The sequence below is a fragment of the Lepidochelys olivacea genome (assembly GCF_965140295.1).
Source record: "Lepidochelys olivacea isolate rLepOli2 genome assembly, chromosome: 2".
NCBI classification, from domain to species: Eukaryota; Metazoa; Chordata; order Testudines; family Cheloniidae; genus Lepidochelys; species Lepidochelys olivacea.
In genome coordinates, this window is record NC_140412.1 from 271,536,823 (window position 1) to 271,554,040 (window position 17,218).

The window sequence follows — 17,218 nt, forward strand, 5'->3', positions numbered from 1 at the left end:
ACAAAGGAATCAGGTGACCACCTGGCCCGGGAAAGGAACAAAGCCCAGAGGAGGAGGGGCTGGAGGGAGTTTCAGTTTGGGGCTGGCTGGGACATGGAGTGAAGTGCAGATGTGGCTGTCTGGCTCACTGCCCCCCCAGAATGGACCCAGCTGAGGGGTCCCGTTCTCTGCACCTGCAAGCTCTGTTTTAGACCATGTTCCTGTCGTCTAATAAACCTTCTGTTTTACTGGCTGGCTGAGAGTCCCGTCTGACTGCGGAGTTGGGGGGCAGGACCCTCTGGCTTCCCCAGGAGCCCCGCCTGAGCGGACTCGCTGGGGGGAAGCGCACGGAGGGGCAGAGGATGCTGAATGCTCCGAGGTCAGACCCAGGAAGGTGGAAGCTGTGTGAGCTGTGTGTCCTGAAGACAGGCTGCTCACAGAAAGGCGACTACCCCAGAGTCCTGACTGGCTTCATGGGGAGCAGTTCCAGAGCATCGCCCAGGGACTCCGTGACAACTGGTGGCAGCGGTGGGATGTACTGCACCCCGTGGATGGCACTTCCTGCAGTAAGTGACTGGGGAGCAGTAACACGAAGGGGGATTGATGAGGACCAGGCGTGCTGAAGGCTCAGAGAAGAGCGGTTTCGGGGGGCGGTTAACCCCTGGGAGTGTGTGACTAGCGAGAAGGACTGTGCAGTAATGGGGTCCCCCTAGGGACTGCAGTGAGCAGTCTCAGGGGCGGAGGAGCCTGCAGCTTGGTCCGGGGAGAGAGAAGGACTTTTGCAGTAACAGGGTTCCCCTGGGGATTGCAGTGAGCAGTCCAAGGGGCGGAGGAGTCTGCAGCTCGACCCTGGCAAAGAGGTGGTGACCTCGAGAAGGGCTGGCACACTAGGGGTTCTCCCTGGAAACCGTGGGGAGCTGAGAGGACACAGGCCTGTGAGTCCACAGCAACTTGGGAGGAGCGGAGTGATGGCCTGTCACCGTCTCCTGAAGAAGGACATTGTAACCCTGTGCAAAAAGAGAGGGTTGAGTGTTGGAAAGTTCACCAAGGCACAGTTCATCGTGCAGCTGGAGGAGGATGACCGCTCTAAGGGACAGATTCCTGACCCCCAATGGGGCTATAGCAGGATCTGGGAGCAGCTGGAGTGGTAGCCAGGCATCCCCAAGACTCCTGTCCCCGACCAGACGGGGGTCTTCACGATCGGGTTCCCCATCGGGGGATCGGAGATGGACGGGATTGGAGCTGAGTCCGAGGGAGCAAGAGGACTGTGAGAGACAGCGAGAGAGAGCCCGAGAAAGAGCTGCAGAAGCAGCAGCAGCATGAACTGGCGGTGGGGGAGCAGAGAGGCCTAGGGGACCTCCCCGGGGTGAGTGGGGATAGACCCCGGGGGGCCAGTTCCGCAGGGAACCTCGAGACTAAATTGCTGCCCCTGGTTAAGGAGGGGGGGATGTGGATGCCACCTCACTGCCTTTGAGCAGGCTGGCGATTTGAACCAAGGGGACCCTGCGGAAAAGCCCCAGTGTCTAGCTCCCTTGCTGGGTCCCAAGGCCATAGACTCCGTCAGCCAGATGGTTGGGGATGTGGACAGGCTCCCACTCCTGACCCCAACCTATATGTCTGTGTGGAGTTTCCTGGGGCCAGGCCCCTCGGATCTCCAGTGGGAGCAGAAGGTGATGGTCAATGGGGAGACATTCTTGGGGTGGCCAAAGGGCATGGGCTGCATAAACCTTCCCACATGCGGCCTGCGAGTGCTATCGACCACCCCTGACCTAAGGGAGGGCGTGAAACTGGAAGGGCCTGGTGTAACTCCTACCAAGGAAGGCTGGGGCATCCATGGGAACGTTGGTGGCTTCGAACTTCCCCAGGTCACCGGCTAAAGTGACCCCACTCAGTTCGATCTCGAAGGGGGGAGAGATGTGACGAAGTGGGACTCTTCTTAATGTTTCCTCTGAATAGTGTGGGGGTGCCTCAGTTTCCCCTAGGCAGTTCTTAAGTATCTAGGTGGTGGGGTAAGGGTGTATGATCATTGCAGAGCCCTAGAGGGCAGGTGTGTGCAGGAGTCTGGACACAGAGAATGGCCGACACCCTGTTTCCTGGCAACTGATGGCCTGGGCCCTTCCCCCCTGCCAGGTGAGAGCTAAAGGGTTGGAGAACAAAGGAATCAGGTGACCACCTGGCCCGGGGAAAGGAACAAAGCCCAGAGGAGGAGGGGCTGGAGGGAGTTTCAGTTTGGGGCTGGCTGGGACATGGAGTGAAGTGCAGACGTGGTTGTCTGGCTCACTGCCCCCCCAGAATGGACCCAGCTGAGGGGTCCCATTCTCTGCACCTGCAAGCTCTGTTTTAGACCATGTTCCTGTCGTCTAATAAACCTTCTGTTTTACTGGCTGGCTGAGAGTCCCGTCTGACTGCGGAGTTGGGGGGCAGGACCCTCTGGCTTCCCCAGGAGCCCCGCCTGAGCGGACTCGCTGGGGGGAAGCGCACGGAGGGGCAGAGGATGCTGAATGCTCCGAGGTCAGACCCAGGAAGGTGGAAGCTGTGTGAGCTGTGTGTCCTGAAGACAGGCTGCTCACAGAAAGGCGACTACCCCAGAGTCCTGACTGGCTTCATGGGGAGCAGTTCCAGAGCATCGCCCAGGGACTCCGTGACAAGGGGAAAGGCCCTTGAACAGATACCAGCAGGGTGGGGGAAAGGCCGGGGTTTTCTCGTTCTGTGTTCAGACCTGCCAAGTCCTTGGTCTGTATGAGACTGGAACTGGCCTCCCTGGGCGGTGCTGGCTCTTGCTCCTGACGGTCAGGTTTCTGGGCTCCGTATCATCATGACCTCACTCAGCTGTCTGACGGTGCTGCTCTCCTGCTGCCAGCACCTGGAGTCGGGACTTCCTCCTGTGCCACACAGACACAGTCCACTTCTACTCCTTCTTTGAGCATCACTACCACTTGTAGGGTTTGGGGTGTTGGTGACACCCTGGGATCTGCCTTACCCTTTATTATTGGTACTGGGTGCTCCAGTCATGGGCCATGCGGTAGGCACTGGAGTGTGGATAAGTGCCAGGGCACAAGCAGGCTGCCTTGTGTGGGGGCGGGGGCAGATGATTGGGGCAGGTGCTGGAGTGTGGGGGCAGTCATCTGCACATGCGCGGGTCATAGTGACAAGGAGGCTTGTGGAAAGACAACTTCACTCTGCAGTCATCCCTACCCTGGTCTCATAACATTGCCTCTCAGGCAGGGATCCTGGTCCAATAGGTGGGGTGGGGGTAGCCCCATTACATAAGAACATAAGAACGGCCCTACTGGCCAAAGGTCAGACCAAAGGTCCATCTAGCCCAGTCTCCTGTCTTCCGACATCAGCCAGTGCCAGGTGCCCCAGAGGGAATGAACAGAACAGGGAATCATCCAGTGATCCATCCCGTCGCCCATTGCCAGCTTCTGGCAAACTGAGGCTAGGGACACCCAGAGCATGGGGTTGCATCCCTAACCACCCTGGCTAATAGCCAGTGATGGACCTATCCTCCAGGACCTTATCTAGTTCTTTTTTGAACCCTGCTGTAGTCTAGGTCTTCACAACATCCTCTGGCAAGGAGTTCCACAGGCTGACTGTGCATTGCGTGAAAAAATACTTCCTTGTGTTTGTTTTAAACCTGCTGCCTGTTAATTTCATTGGGTGACCCCTCGTTTTTGAGTTACGTGACAGGATAAATAACACTTCCCTATTCACTTTCTCCACACCAGCTGTGATTTTCTAGACCTCTGTCCTATCCCCCCGAGTCGTCCCTTTTCCAGGCTGAGCAGCCCCGATCCATTCACTTTCTCTGGAGAGGGAAGCTGTTCCATCCCCCACCCGTGGTGGTTGCCCTTCTCTGCCCCATGTGCAGTTCTGAAACACACGTGCCCTGCTCCCAGGAGCGAGGCCCAGGGGCGAGGGGCCGGGAGTGGGCTCCATGGTCTCCGTGCGGCTGTGCCGGCTCACCGTCGTGTGGCTCTGCTGCCATCTGGTGGCTGCTGCAGGCATGTCACTGTAACCACCCTGGGGGAGAGCAGGGGCGTGCACAGGAATACAAATTTGGCTGCTTTTGGAGGGGCACTTTCCTGAAAGTGGGGGTCAGGGCCCCCATCCCTTCTGCCCAAGGCCCTGCCCCTGCCCAAGCCAGAAGCTGGAGCAGGCCTGGCGCTGGGGACCCTCCACCTGCCTGTGGTGGAGGGACCGAGAGCAGCCCATGTACCTGTATCCTGGACCCCCAACCCAGGGAAGGTGGGGGGACCCAGGATCCCCACAGCTGTTACCCCGACCTGGCTCTGGCCAGGGGATGGGGCCTGGGAACCACAGCCTGGCCGTGGTAAGAGCCTTGCGGCCAGGCAGCTGTAAGGCACCGTGGACCCTTCACCTGCCCTGGGCAGGGGGCCCAGGGGCGGGGACCTGGGCCGGGGGCTGCTCTCAGCCCTCCCATCCTGGACAGGTGGAGAGTCGGCTGCACGGCTCCCCGGCCAGGCTCCAGCCCCTGGCTTGGCTGGGGGTGCGGGGGAAGAGGACGGGTGGGGGCCTGGTAATTATCCCATTGTACTCTGCACTGATGGAGTCCTGTCCCCAGTTCTGGGCATCACACTTCAGGAAAGATGTGGACAAACTGTGTGGACATACACACACAAACTGACTCCAGAGAGTTTGGGGGTTGGGGGGATGTGAGAAAACCTGGATTTGTGCAGGAAATAGCCCAACTTGATTGTCATGCACATTGTGTAAAGAGTTGTCACTTTGGATGGGCTATCACCAGCAGGAGAGTGAATTTGTGTGGGGGGGTGGAGGGTGAGAAAACCTGGATTTGTGCTGGAAATGGCCCAACCTGATGATCACTTTTGATAAGCTATTACCAGCAGGAGAGTGGGGTGGGAGGAGGTATTGTTTCATATTCTCTGTGTATATATAAAGTCTGCTGCAGTTTCCACGGTATCTTTCAAAAAGTGGAGGGCCATGGCCCCCCGTTCCGATGACGATGGGCACTTTCTGTGGCCCCCGTGGCTGGAGGAGCTGCGTCTGCCTCCCCCGCACCCTGGTGGCTGGAGGAGCTGCCTCTCTCCACTGTGGCTGTGGACCGAGTGCTGGCGGAGCTGGCATTCCCCGTCCCGGCCCCAGAGGACTTGTGTGCCCCCTGCTTGCCCCCCCTTGCGCGTGCCGGGGGGTGAGAGAGCTTGGCCCCCTTCACTGAGCAAAGTTCTTTCACCTCCCCACCTCAGGGAGCCCCCTGGAGAAGGCTGGACCTCAACTCCGTGTCCTCAGCCTGTTCTCAGCTGCTCTCCGGAGACTCCCTTCCTCTCCCCGTCCCATGGCCCCTGCAGCAACGTCCGTCCGGCGTGTGTGTTGTGAGACCGGCGGGCCAGGGGCCAGCATATGCCCAGCCCCGTGCCTCACGTGGCTACTGACACACAGCTGGCAGGGGGCTAGGTCAGTGCGTGTTCACACGGCTGAAAGCAGGATTAGAGCTGTAGCCATGTGCTAGGTGTTTGGCTGCAGTGTGGCTGGAGCCTTGTCACTCCCAGGGTCGTGGAGAGAGCGGGGGGGTGGGGGGGAGGTGGTCTCTGTTCTTGGACCAGTTTCTCATCAGCACAGAGCGTCTTCACCAGATGCTCCGCAGCGCTGCAGGGTAGACGTGCCCTTAGTGTTTAGACTCTGGCATGTCAGTTGCCGCCTGCATTAATCTCACTGATAACGCAGCGTTTGCATTGTGAGCCTCCCTACTGGTATCAATGCCCGGACAGGCAAGGACATGAGTTAGTGTGAAATGCTGGGTCCGGTCCTGCCTACAGGGATCGCCCATCGACACCAGACCGATGATTGTGGACAGCAGAGGGCAAGAGACATTTTTGCCCTCTCAAAGAGGAGACATGCCTGTGAATTCCTCCCACCTGCTGAGTGTGCAGCTCACAGTGCAAGGGGGAAGGGAATAAGAACTGTATCACTATGCAGCTTGGACTCTCAAGGGCACGGTTTTCTAGGCATAAGCAAGAGACCCCCAGTGTTTTGCCTGAGTTAGCCCTAAGGGGGGACACAGAGCTTGCTTGTTATAGATGCTCTTATTGCCTTTTGAAACCTAAGGTTGTAACTCATTTGTGTGTTTGTGTTTCCCTGCTTTAACCTTGTAAATAACTAGTTTCCTTTTCCTAGTTAATAAATCCTAATTAATCCTGGTTAATTAATCCTAATTATAAATCCTAGTTAGTTAACCCTAGTTAATAAATCTTCAGATCGTTTACTATGGGATTGGCTACAAGCGCTGTCTGTTGGGGAGATCGAAGGTGCAGCTGACCTGGGGAGGTGAGTGGCCCTTTGGGCCGGGGAGTGACCTGAATGTTGCTGTATTTTTTGGTGTAAGAGGCACCTCTCACAAAGGCAGGCTTGCGTAGGCGGCGAGGGAGGTGGGGTGCCCCGGGGACTGTCTGTGACTCCATGGTCAGGCTGTTACAGAGCCTGAGGAATTCACACCGTTGGGGAATCTACGTACTGTACAGAACTCACAGCCCGTGTGTGCTCTGTGCCCTGCCCTGAGGGTGGCACCGTGCTCTGGCCCCTGCGGGGCAGCTTGGCATGTTCACTGCTGTATGTTACCGCAGAGCCGGCCTTGCGCGAGCAGCCAGTGCTCTGTGCAGCAGCTTGGGCACGAGGGCCCTGCGAGGTGCTCAGGCAATCTGAACGAAGGGGCAGGTGTGCCCCTTGGGGTGCTGCCATCCTCCCTGCCCTCCATGCCCTCTCACCTTGCTGCATGTAGCTCTGAGTGTCGTGCCTGGTCCTGCCCTGGCAGCCAGCCCTGTGCTGCCGGCACCGCTCGGGCAGCCATCACAGCGCCCCAGGAGCCCCCATGGTGAAGCCAACAGTTCATCAGTGCCCCCAGGGCTCCCAAGGAGGGGGTGCCCTGGTGGTGAGCACAGGGCGGCACTCCAGGGCACGTGGTGAGCTGGCCCATTCAGACAACGGGACAGCGGCCAGGGCAGAGTTCGGAGCCAGGAGTGCAGGCCACCGACGAGTGCGTGGGGCAGGGCCTGGGAAGGACGGAGTGGTCAGAGTGGGCAGTGAGCTGAAGAGGAGCTCCCCGGGCCGCGCTGAGGCCATGAGGCCAGTACGATCCAGGAACGTGTGTGCAGGAGCAGGTTAGGATTGGTACCTCTGCGCATGCAGGCAGCCAGCACAAACGGGAACAGCTGGCTCGGCGGTAGCCTGGTGGAAAAGGAATCGGAGAGTCTAGTGGATCACAAATGGAATATGACCCGGCGTGATGCAGCTGTAAAAATGGGTCCTGTTGTTCTGGGGCGTATTAACAGGCATGTCATATGTACGAGACGGGAGGTCACTGTCCCGCTCTGCTCAGCCCTGGTGAGGCCCCAGCTGGACACTGTGTCCAGTTCTGGGTGCCACACTTCAGGAAAGATGTGGACAAACTGGAGAGAGTCCGGAGGAGAGTGACCAAACGATCGAAGGTTGTGACGGAGCGGGGCGTGGGGCGGATTGACCTGGGGGTGTCGCAGGGGAGTTTTACTGGGACTGTCTGCATTGGGGATGGGATGGCAGGGGGTAGCTTCACTGAGGGACGATACCTGAGCATGTAACCTGAGCCAGGAGGGGGGAGGCTGGGTGAGTTGGCTGGAGGGGGTTTTGAGTTGGGAGTGGACTGGGGAAACGGAGGGAACCCCAAGGCTGGGGTCTAAGCTCCCTGCCCTCCAGAAGGACCTGTCTGAGGGGTCCTGGCTGCACCCACAAGCTCTGTTTGGGACTGTGTTTCTGTCATCTAATAAACCTTCCATTTTGCTGGCTGGCTGGCTGTCTAACTCCAAGGGTAGAGCAGGAGAGGGAGGACAGTGCAGTGGTCAGGGCCTGGCCTCGGCTTGGGAGACCAGGGCTCGATTCCTTGCTCTGCCAGACTCCCTATGTCACCTGGGACAAGTCACTTGGTCCCTCCCTGCCTCAGTTCCTCATTGGTGCCATGGGGATACTGACCCTGCCCGGCCACATGTGGCAGGGTTGGGGCCGAGCTGATGTGCGGGTGTAGCCAGGGCGGCACAGGGGTGTAGCTGGGCCAGTGTGAGGCTGTAGTCAGTGGTGGTGTGGGGTCAGAGACGTGGAAAGCTCGGAGATCTGCTGGTGAAAAGTGCTGGGTGGGAAAGGGGAGTTGTTACTGATAAGCACCTGGATGGGGCTGGGGGAGCTGTGGAACCCCCGTGGCTGGGGGTTTCTGAGAATGGATTGGACAAGCCCCTGTAAGGGGGGGTGTCGGTAACAGTCGGCCCTGCCTCAGCACAGGGGGCTGGACTTGGTGAGCTCTTGAGGTCCTTTCCAGCCTGACTGCGTGTGATCCTGTGGCTTGGGAGAGCTGTGCTGGAGCGCTGTGTCGGGGCTGGGCTCACATTTCAAAGAAGGTGCTGAATAAGGGGAGAGGGTGCAGAACAGAGCCCCAGAAATGATCTGAGGGCTGGAGCCCAGCGGGAAGAGCCACTCAGCCCCTGGAGGGGTGACTCGGTTTGCGTGCATGGGTACCGTCCTGTGGACACCAGTCGGGGAGCAGGTGGCTGAGAGAGGCCGGACAGAACCGACAGCAGGACATTAAAACCCAGCTAGCTCAGGAGGAGTTGGGCCCAAACTTCCAAATGAGGGATCAACCCGTGGGAGGAGCAAACCTCAGGGCAGCAATGGGGTCTCTGTACTTGGCTGTCTCCAGATGCTTGGAAGATGCTTGGCCAAACACCAGTTATTGGCTCAGTCCAGGCTGAGTGGGTGAGATTCCCTCCCCTGTGCGGAGCAGGAGCTCAGACGAGATGATTGAAGGGCCCCTTCGGGTCCTGGACTCTGGGCGTCTGTGGGAGAGGGTGGCCAAGGCAGCCAGCACCCCTGCCCCTGATTTCTCCAGGCTGCAGTCACTGACTCATGCCCACCCCGGCTCGCCTGCCCTCACGTCTCCAACACCCACGGCTCCTCACAGTACCGCCGAGCCCGGCCGAGGGTGCTGGGGTGTTACCTGGCTGGGCAGGAGACGGGGATCCTAGTCATGGGTACTTGGGGGGCGGGATTGCACCCTACTGTTTAAATGGAGGTTCATGCCCCCCCCACTTGTGAGAACCCCCCTTGGCCTCTGACTGGAGCTGGCGGGTAACAGCAGAGCACTTCCCTTGGCCAGCTGGATGGGCATGGCCCCCCGCCACGTTTGCAGTCCCTGGTGTGCCCTGGGTCCAAGCAGCCGGAGGGGAAGTGTAAAGGAGGAGCAGCGTGCGGGGGGCAGGGGGGAGGAAACCCAGCTGTTCAGATTGCAGGTCCCCGTGCTGGCAGCTCTGCCGGGGGCCCCCGTGGGCGGGAGTGCCGGCTCTGTGCCCTGCTCCTCCCTGGGTTCAGGGCAGGCTGGCCTGTGGCTCTGGGGAGGAACCGCTGAGGCAGCCGGGGAGCTGTGCTGGTGCTGAGGGGAGGGAAGGGGGCGGTGGCGGTCGCCGGGCCAGCGCTCTCTGGCCTCCTGCCCTCTGCTCCCTTGGCAGCGGCTGGGCTGGGTGCAGGGCCAGGGCCCCTGGCCAGGGGAGGTCTGCGTGCACAGCGCCTGGGGCCCGTCCCAAGGGCCTGGCTCCCGTTCCGGGGCAGGCTCCACCGCCGGAGTTTGTGGCACGCCGGCCGGGGGCCAGGTCTGGGCATGCAGGCGCAGAGGGAGCGGAGGAGCGGAGAGCGAAGGTGCACGGAGCCGGTGCACGGAGCCGCCGGGGTGCCGGGGCGGCTGGCAGTCTGCACTGCCCGGGCCGGGCCGGGGCGCTCTGGGGCATGGGGCGGGCGGAGCCCAGCAGCTGACCATGGCTGAGGGCTGGCCGTGGAGCTCCCGGCCCCGGGCTGCATGCCCCCGCAGGGCCGTGAGCATGTGCGAGTCGCTGGACCTGCAGGGCGACCCGGTGGTGCAGGCTGCCCTCACGGCTGCCCAGCAGCAGAAGAGACGGCCCAAGAGCCTGTGCTCGGTGGGCAATGGTCTCGGCCCCGCGGCCCTGCTGCCCCCCGCGCCCCCCGCCAGAGCCCGCAGCGGCTTGCTGGACTTCTTCAGGCTGCGGCCTCCCCGCCGGCGGGAGGAGCGGGGCCTGCCTCTCCTGCTGCCCCCGGGGGGGGCCCACGGGGCAGATGGGGCGCAGCGCCTACGCCCAGCCAGCATGACCTGCCTGCCCTCGGGGCGGCAGCCGCCCCCGCCCGGGGCCTCGGGCTTCCTGCGGGGCAGCTCCCTGTGGGGCAGCGGCCGCAGCAGCCCCGGCCCCAGGAGGAACTTCAGCTCCCTGCGCAAGAGCTTCAGCTTCCGCCTGCGGCGGGGCCAGGAGCTGCGGCGCTCGGCGTCGGGGGGGCTGCTGCGCCCCCCACGCCTCCGCACCAAGAGCGAGGGCGACGCCAGCTCCCTGCACGCCTGCCCCAGCCAGCGGGACCTGCTGTACCCGGAGCTGGGGCGAGCAGGCGCGAAGCCGAGCTCCGGCCCCGGCCAGGCTGGCAGCCTCTGGAAACTCCTCACCAGCCGCTTCCGCAGGCGGGACCGGGGCAGAGCCGCGCCCCAGGAGCCCCCCCAAGGCGCCAGGCCGCCCCGTGTGGCCGTGGGGGGCAGCCCGCTGCGAGCATTGGGTAAGTGCCGCCCAGCTCCGGTGCCGCGAGGAGGAGCCTGGGCTGCTGGGGAAGGGCCGGTGGGCTGGGCAGCCGGAGAGAGCTGCCCCAGTGGGAGTGTGGGGCTGGGGGAGAGGAGGCAGTGAAAGCCCCGGGCCGTGGGGCAGCGGAGGGGAGAACCTGCCCCAGTGAGAGCTGTGGGGCTCGGGGGTGGTGAGGGCCTGCCCCAGTGAGGTCGGTATGGGGGGGCAGTGGAAACCTGTCCCAGGCCCTGGGCTGGGGGCAGGCAGTGAGAGCCTGCCCCAGAGAGAGCCCTGGCCCGTGGGGCTGGGGGAGGGGCGGTGAGAGCCTGCCCCAGAGAGAGCCCCGGGCTGTGGGGTTGGTATGGGGGGGGGTGTGGCGGTGAGAGCCTGCCCCAGTGAGGGCGCCCCAGGCCATGGTCACGGTTGCTGGGGGGTGACCCATTTGGGCCCTTTTCTGCACTGGGGCTGAAGTGCTGGTTCCTGTAGCCCTGGGTGAGAGCGGGGGAGGGGTGTTGTATGGGGGGGACCCGGATCCCACCTCCCAAGGGGAGTCTGGGGCGCTGTCGTGCCAGGTGCTGCACGAACAGCGGCTCACCGGTCCCCTGGGCGCTCTCCAGGGAGAGGTGCCCCACCACCCCGAGTGGCTCAGCAGCAGCGGGCAGGGCCAGGTAGCTGTGGTGAGAGCGGGGGGCAGGGGCTGGGAGCAGGGGGCGAAGGGCAAGGAGCACAGGGCCGGAGGGTGGCCCCCGCCGGGGGTCTCTGGCTCGTGCGCCAGTTGGAGGGCTCTGCCAGGTCTGGCCACGCACGGTGAACAAGGTTCCTGGGCAGGGCCCGGCCTGGGCCTGGGGCTGACGCAGCCGGCCTGTCTCAGAGCTTCCTTCCCTGAGCCCTGTGCGCTTGAGCAGAGCGGGAGCCGCCCTGGGCATCTCCCTGACCGGGTCTGCTCTGGCACCCTCCCTGGCGGCGGCTGGCTCAGCCCCAGGCCCCCGCTGGGCACAGCTGTGGCAGGGCAATGCCGTGGGCATGGGTGGACGAGGCCGTTCTCGTGGCCTGCTTTTCCCTGGCCTGTTCTACGTGAGTCAGACTGGACGGCCCCGGGTCCCTTCTGGCCGGGCAATCCTGACTCCCACTTGTCGCTAGTGGGGCCCTGGCAATGTACGGCCACAAGGTCTGCCTGGACAGAAGCAGGTGCTGCCGCTCGCCGGCTGTCCCACAGCTCGCGCTGCCTTGGGCCTGCCCCTTCCTCAGAGCCTAGGGCTCCTCTGGCCTGCTGGAGCCATGGCACGGAGCAGCCCCGGTGCTGAACCTGCCCAAGGTGGCTCTGACCCGGGTTTGGGCGAGAGGGTGGCAGTGGCCTGCAGCCTCGCGTGTGCCCAGCCCGGAGCGGTGGGTGGGAGGGGTGCCCTGGCTGGGGTGGCACTGGGCTAGGCAGAGAACAGTGGCTGCAGGGTGGTGCATGCTGGCAGGTGAGCAGAGTCAGGGGGTCGGGCTGCTCTCACAGATGGGTCCCCAGTGGGTCAGGGCACCACGCTCGCCAGGTGCCTGCTCAGACCCAGGGCTCCTCTGGTTTCCATCCTGCTCTTGGCTCAGAGCGATTGTGAAAGCATAGCTGCTCTCTCCTGGAGGCGGTTGACGGGGACTAGCAGGAGGGCCTTGGGCCATTTCTATTCCCTACGGCCTGGGCTCCCCAGAGGAGCCAGCTCTGGGTCTGGGAAGCTTCACAAGAGGGAGTGGGCTAGAGATGCCGAGCTGGGTGAGCAGTGAAGGGACGGCAGAAGGGCCCTAGACAAATTAGAGGATTGGGCCAAAAGAAATCTGATGAGGTTCAACAAGGACAAGTGCAGAGCCCTGCACTTAGGATGGAAGAATCCCATGCACCGCTACAGACTAGGGACCGAATGGCTCTGCAACAGTTCCGCAGAAAAGGACCTAGCGGTTACAGTGGACGAGAAGCTGGATATGAGTCAACAGTGTGCCCTTGTTGCCAAGAAGGCCAATGGCATTTTGGGCTGTATAAGTAGGGGGATTGCCAGCAGATCGAGGGACGTGATCGTTCCCCTCTATTCCTCATTGGTGAGGCCTCATCTGGAGTACTGTGTCCAGTTTTGGGCCCCACACTACAAGAAGGATGTGGAAAAATTGGAGAGAGTCCAGCGAAGGACAACAAAAATGATGAGGGGACTGGGACACATGACTTATGAGGAGAGGCTGAGGGAACTGGGATTGTTTAGCCTGCGGAAGAGAAGAATGAGGAGGGATTTGATAGCTGCTTTCAACTACCTGAAAGGGGGTTCCAAAGAGGATGGCTCTAGACTGTTCTCAATGGTAGCAGATGACAGAACGAGGAGTAATGGTCTCAAGTTGCAGTGGGGGAGGTTTAGGTTGGATGTTAGAAAAAACCTTTTCACTAGGAGGGTGGTGAAACACTGGAATGCGTTACCTAGGGAGGTGGTGGAATCACCTTCCTTAGAAGTTTTTAAGGTCAGGCTTGACAAAGCCCTGGCTGGGATGATGATTTAATTGGGGATCGGTCCTGCTTTGAGCAGGGGGTTGGACTAGATGATCTCCTGGGGTCCCTCCCAACCCTGATATTCTGTGATTCTGTGATTCTAAGGGCTGGGCCAGGCAGTGCACTGGGGCTCTTATCCAGGGGGTGCCCCTGGTATTACTGCAGGATGGATGCAAAGGGCTGCGCCTGGTGCATACGCCATCAGCCTCTGTGCTTCTCTCACCTTCCAGGGGAGGGGCTGACTGTGCTTTATCGGCACAGACGAGCCCCAGTTCCCTGATGGTGCAGAAAGGATGGAACTTGATCAAGTCTCCGGGCTCCCTGAGCCTGCATGCTGCCTCCTGGCATGTCCCCTGGCTGGAGCTGGTGGGTGCAGAGCTCAGTGCTGCTGGACTCTGAAGCAGGAGGTTCCCAGGCTGCAGGGAGGCAGCGTTCATGACTTAGGAATGTGGGTGCGTCCCAAACAGAGGAGGGTTTGGCCCCTTACCTTGCAGCGGGGGACCTGTTCCTACTTGCCAGCCGCCCCATGCAGGAGCTGCCTCCCAAGCACGGCTGCGGCTTGGGCCAGAGAGTGTGACTAGGGAGCCGTCTGCAGCACCGAGGAACAGAGGATGAAGGAGGGCGATAGAATTAAGGCCAGTCAGTGTGGGTTTGTGGGAAGTAGCCCGTCAAAAAAACCCAGAGCTCTCTCGGTTAATGAGATCACCCCTTTGGTTGGTAAAGGTGTCGGCACAAAGACTTAGATGTCTGTAAGGCACTTGTGTTGGTCCCACGTGACATCTGGATTAAGTAGTGGAGAACGATATAAAATTAACCTGGCACACGTTCGATGGATTAAAAACTGGCTAGCGGCTGGCTCTCACAGTGTCGCTGCGAGTCATCCCGCAGCGGGTCTGTTTCTAGGGGGTCCCTCCGCCGGTTAACGTTTTTATCAGTGACCTGGAAGAAAACATTAAATCCCCACTGAAAGTTTGCAGCTGACACAGCCTGGGGAGGGGTAAATAAGGAAGAGGACAGGCACTGACAGAGGGATCATCGGGATCACTTGCTAAACCGGGCACGAGTAGCAATATGCGTTTGAATACAGGCAAATGTCAAGTCATACCTCTAGGAATAAAGGCTGTAGGCCCCACTTGCAGGATGGGGGACTCTATCCTGGGAATCAGACTCTGAAAAGGACTTGGGGGTCTTGGGGGCAGATAATCAGCTGAACACAAGCTTCCAGTGCGATGCTGTGGCTAGGGGCTAATGCAGTCCTGGGGAGTCTTGGAGCAGAGAGGTGATTTTTACCTCTTCTTGGCACTGGTGCGACGGCTGCTGGACTCCTGCGTCAGCACTTCCAGAAGGCTGTTGATAAATTGCAGCAGGTTCAGAGAAGAGGCCCTGAGGATGGTGACAGTGACAGACTCACGGAGCTCTGTCTGTTTCGCTTAAGGAAGAGAAGGTGAAGGCCCACTTCATCACAGTGGGTAAGTACCGACGTGGGGACCCGAAAGTCAGACAGAATGTCAGACAGAGCTGGGCCCTGCATGCTGGCAGAATGAATAGACTCCTAGTTCTGAGGCTGGAAGGTCTAGGCTGACCTCCTGTGTGGCCCATAGGACTCCCCAGGATAATTCCGGTTGGAACTGGAGCTTCGCTTTACAAGGCATCCAGTCTTGATTTAAACATTGCCAGTAACGGAGAAACCACCACAATCCTTGGTTAGCTGTGGAGAGCTGCCTGCTGTGACTCGCATGGGAGCACCAACCTCAGGGCAGGCTGGCAAGGAGCAGTGCACAAACCCACCTTGGCCATGAGTTCTGTACTTTGCGAGTGTGAACTCCGCAGGGACTACAGCAGCCTGACCATGGAGTCACCGACAGTCACCTTGGTGTCCGGTCTGCTGCACTGCCCAGCAGAGCTTGCCTGCGATAGATGGAAGGGTCACAGCAATAGTCAGGTTTCAGAGGAGTAGCTGGGTTAGTCTGTGTCAGTAAAAACAATGAGGAGTCCTTGTGGCACTTTAGAGACCGGCATCTGATGAAGTGGGTTATATCCCATGAAAGCTTACGCCCTGTAGTGAGGCGGTATGGCACCCCGCCGCCCCAGAGAGGGACAAGCCCATCCGGGTACCGGAGTGGGCGGAGCCAGGGAGCTCTGAGCCCGCCCCATAGCAGGTCAGGCGGTAACCCGGAAGTATAAAAGCTCGCACTCAGAGCTCACTGAGGGCCCAGCCACCGGGGAGGCCAGACACCTCCAGCCTGGCCCGTGACTGGGAAGCCCCCGCAGCCCAAGGTGCATGCCAGGAGTCGGTGGGCCTGCCCTTCGCCTGCTACCCGGAGGAATTGCCAGGCCTTGTCGCTCACCTGGTCCCCTGGTCCCCCAAGAGGGGGAATCGGGGAGCAGCCCGGGGGTAGCCGACCCGAGTCTGGCTACAGCACTGTCAGAGCCCGTGTCAGTGTGTTGCGGCCGGGATCCCCACTGACCCAGCAGCGGGTCATTTGCTGCTGCTAGGGCCCCGGGCTGGGATGCAGCGGAGTGGGAGGGCCTGCGTCCCCCCGCCACCCACCTCGGCCGTCTCCCCTTCTGCCAGGTCCTTTAGGGCCTGGGCCTGCTGCTATTGAACTGTTTGCTCAGCCCCTGCCGGAGGGCTGGAGCTACTGACTTGCTTGCCCCGCCCTGACCCAGGGCCCGGGCCTATTTCTATACACTGTTTGCTAGTGCTCGGCCCCCGCCGGAGCTCCTGACCTATCGTTGCCTCGCCCTGACCCAGGGCCCGGGCTTACGGTGCTTGTTTCAGCTGCCACAGGGGCTGCCTAGGGAGACTCCCACGCCCGGACTAATGTCCCCAAACATGATCTGTGTGTTGTGAGCCAGTGCGGCTCCCTGCCGCCCCGGAGAGGGTCGAGCCCCGGCTAGCCGCATTACATGCCCAAATAAATTTGTTAGTCCCCAAGGTGCCACAAGGACTCCTCATTGTTTTTAGCAATATTCAGGTCACTCCCAGGCCGAAAGGGCCATGTCAGTTGTGCCTTAGCTCTTACATCAAAAAGACAAGGCAAACCTGTAATAAACTAGCTACAGACATGTTAACTAGGAAAAGGAAACGAGTTATTTATGAGGTTAAAGCAGGTGAACGAACACACACACACACACACACACACGTTTCAGTCTTAAGTTTCAAAAAGTAATAGAAGCTTCTAGATCAGCAAGCTGTGTGCAACCTTTAGGGCTAACCCAGGCTGAGCACTGGGGATCCCTTGTTTATGCCTGGAACCCCCTCCTTCCCCCCATAATCTGTACACCACAGAGATCCAGGGGGTTTTATTCCCCTCCTCCCATGTGCTCTGAGCTGCAAACTCAGCTGACCGGAGGAGTCCCCTTGCACCACTCGTCCTCGTGGGAATGTGAGGAGGACATAATGCCTCTGCTGGAGAGCAGTTCTGCACGCTAGGTTAACGTCTCCTGTCTGGTGTTGTACACTGTCACGGAGGCTCACAGTACAGCCACTCAGATATCGCCTCACGACATGCGGTGCGGCCGTTTTAAGGGAGATTGATGCCGGCAGCAGTTTACAAGCATTCCATACAGTCTGACCACTAGCCCCGTTCTGTGATTCTCTTCTAACAATGGTAACACCCAGGTGAGCCACCCTGAGCCCAGCGAGGTATCTGTCAGTGTTCAGTGAGACACAGGGTCCTTGGCAGGAGCTGGCAGCTGGTCTGCCAGCGTCACAAGTTGTTCCAGTGGTTAATTATCAGCACTGTCCAAAGATGTACACTTTCTTTCCAGTCTGAATTTGGCTAGCTTCAGCTTCCAGCCACTGGATCGGGTTAGACCTTACTCTGCTAGACTGAAGAGCCCATTGCCAGACATTTGTTCCGCATGTAGGTAGCGGTAAACTGCAATCAGATCACCCGTAACTTTTGCTTTGTTCAGCTAGAGAGAGTGAGCTCTTTGAGCCTATCGTAAGGCAGGTTTTCCAATCCTTTAATCATTCTCTTGGCTGTTCTCTAAACTCTCTGCAATTTATCCACATCCCTCTTGCACTGTGGACAGCAGAACTGGACACCGTATCCCAGCAGCGTCGCACCAGTGTTAGGTACAAAGGTAAAAGAACCTCTCTGCTCCTCCTCGAGAT

The 17,218-nt window shown here is 60.1% G+C and overlaps 1 protein-coding gene across 4 annotated transcripts in view; it reads left to right on the plus strand.

The window, feature by feature from the left end:
- Positions 1-17,218, plus strand: part of AGAP3 (ArfGAP with GTPase domain, ankyrin repeat and PH domain 3) — a 237,126-nt gene that overhangs the window by 58,816 nt on the left and 161,092 nt on the right. Inside the window, exon 1 of one of the 4 annotated variants that reach the window (XM_084619177.1) lies at positions 9,605-10,584. The exons of the other annotated variants lie outside the window; for them this stretch is intronic. Coding sequence (XP_084475303.1) covers positions 9,786-10,584 — 799 coding nt within the window. The 5' untranslated portion in view covers positions 9,605-9,785. Of the gene's footprint in view, positions 1-9,604; positions 10,585-17,218 lie in introns of those variants that run through there. 4 annotated transcript variants of the gene reach the window in all.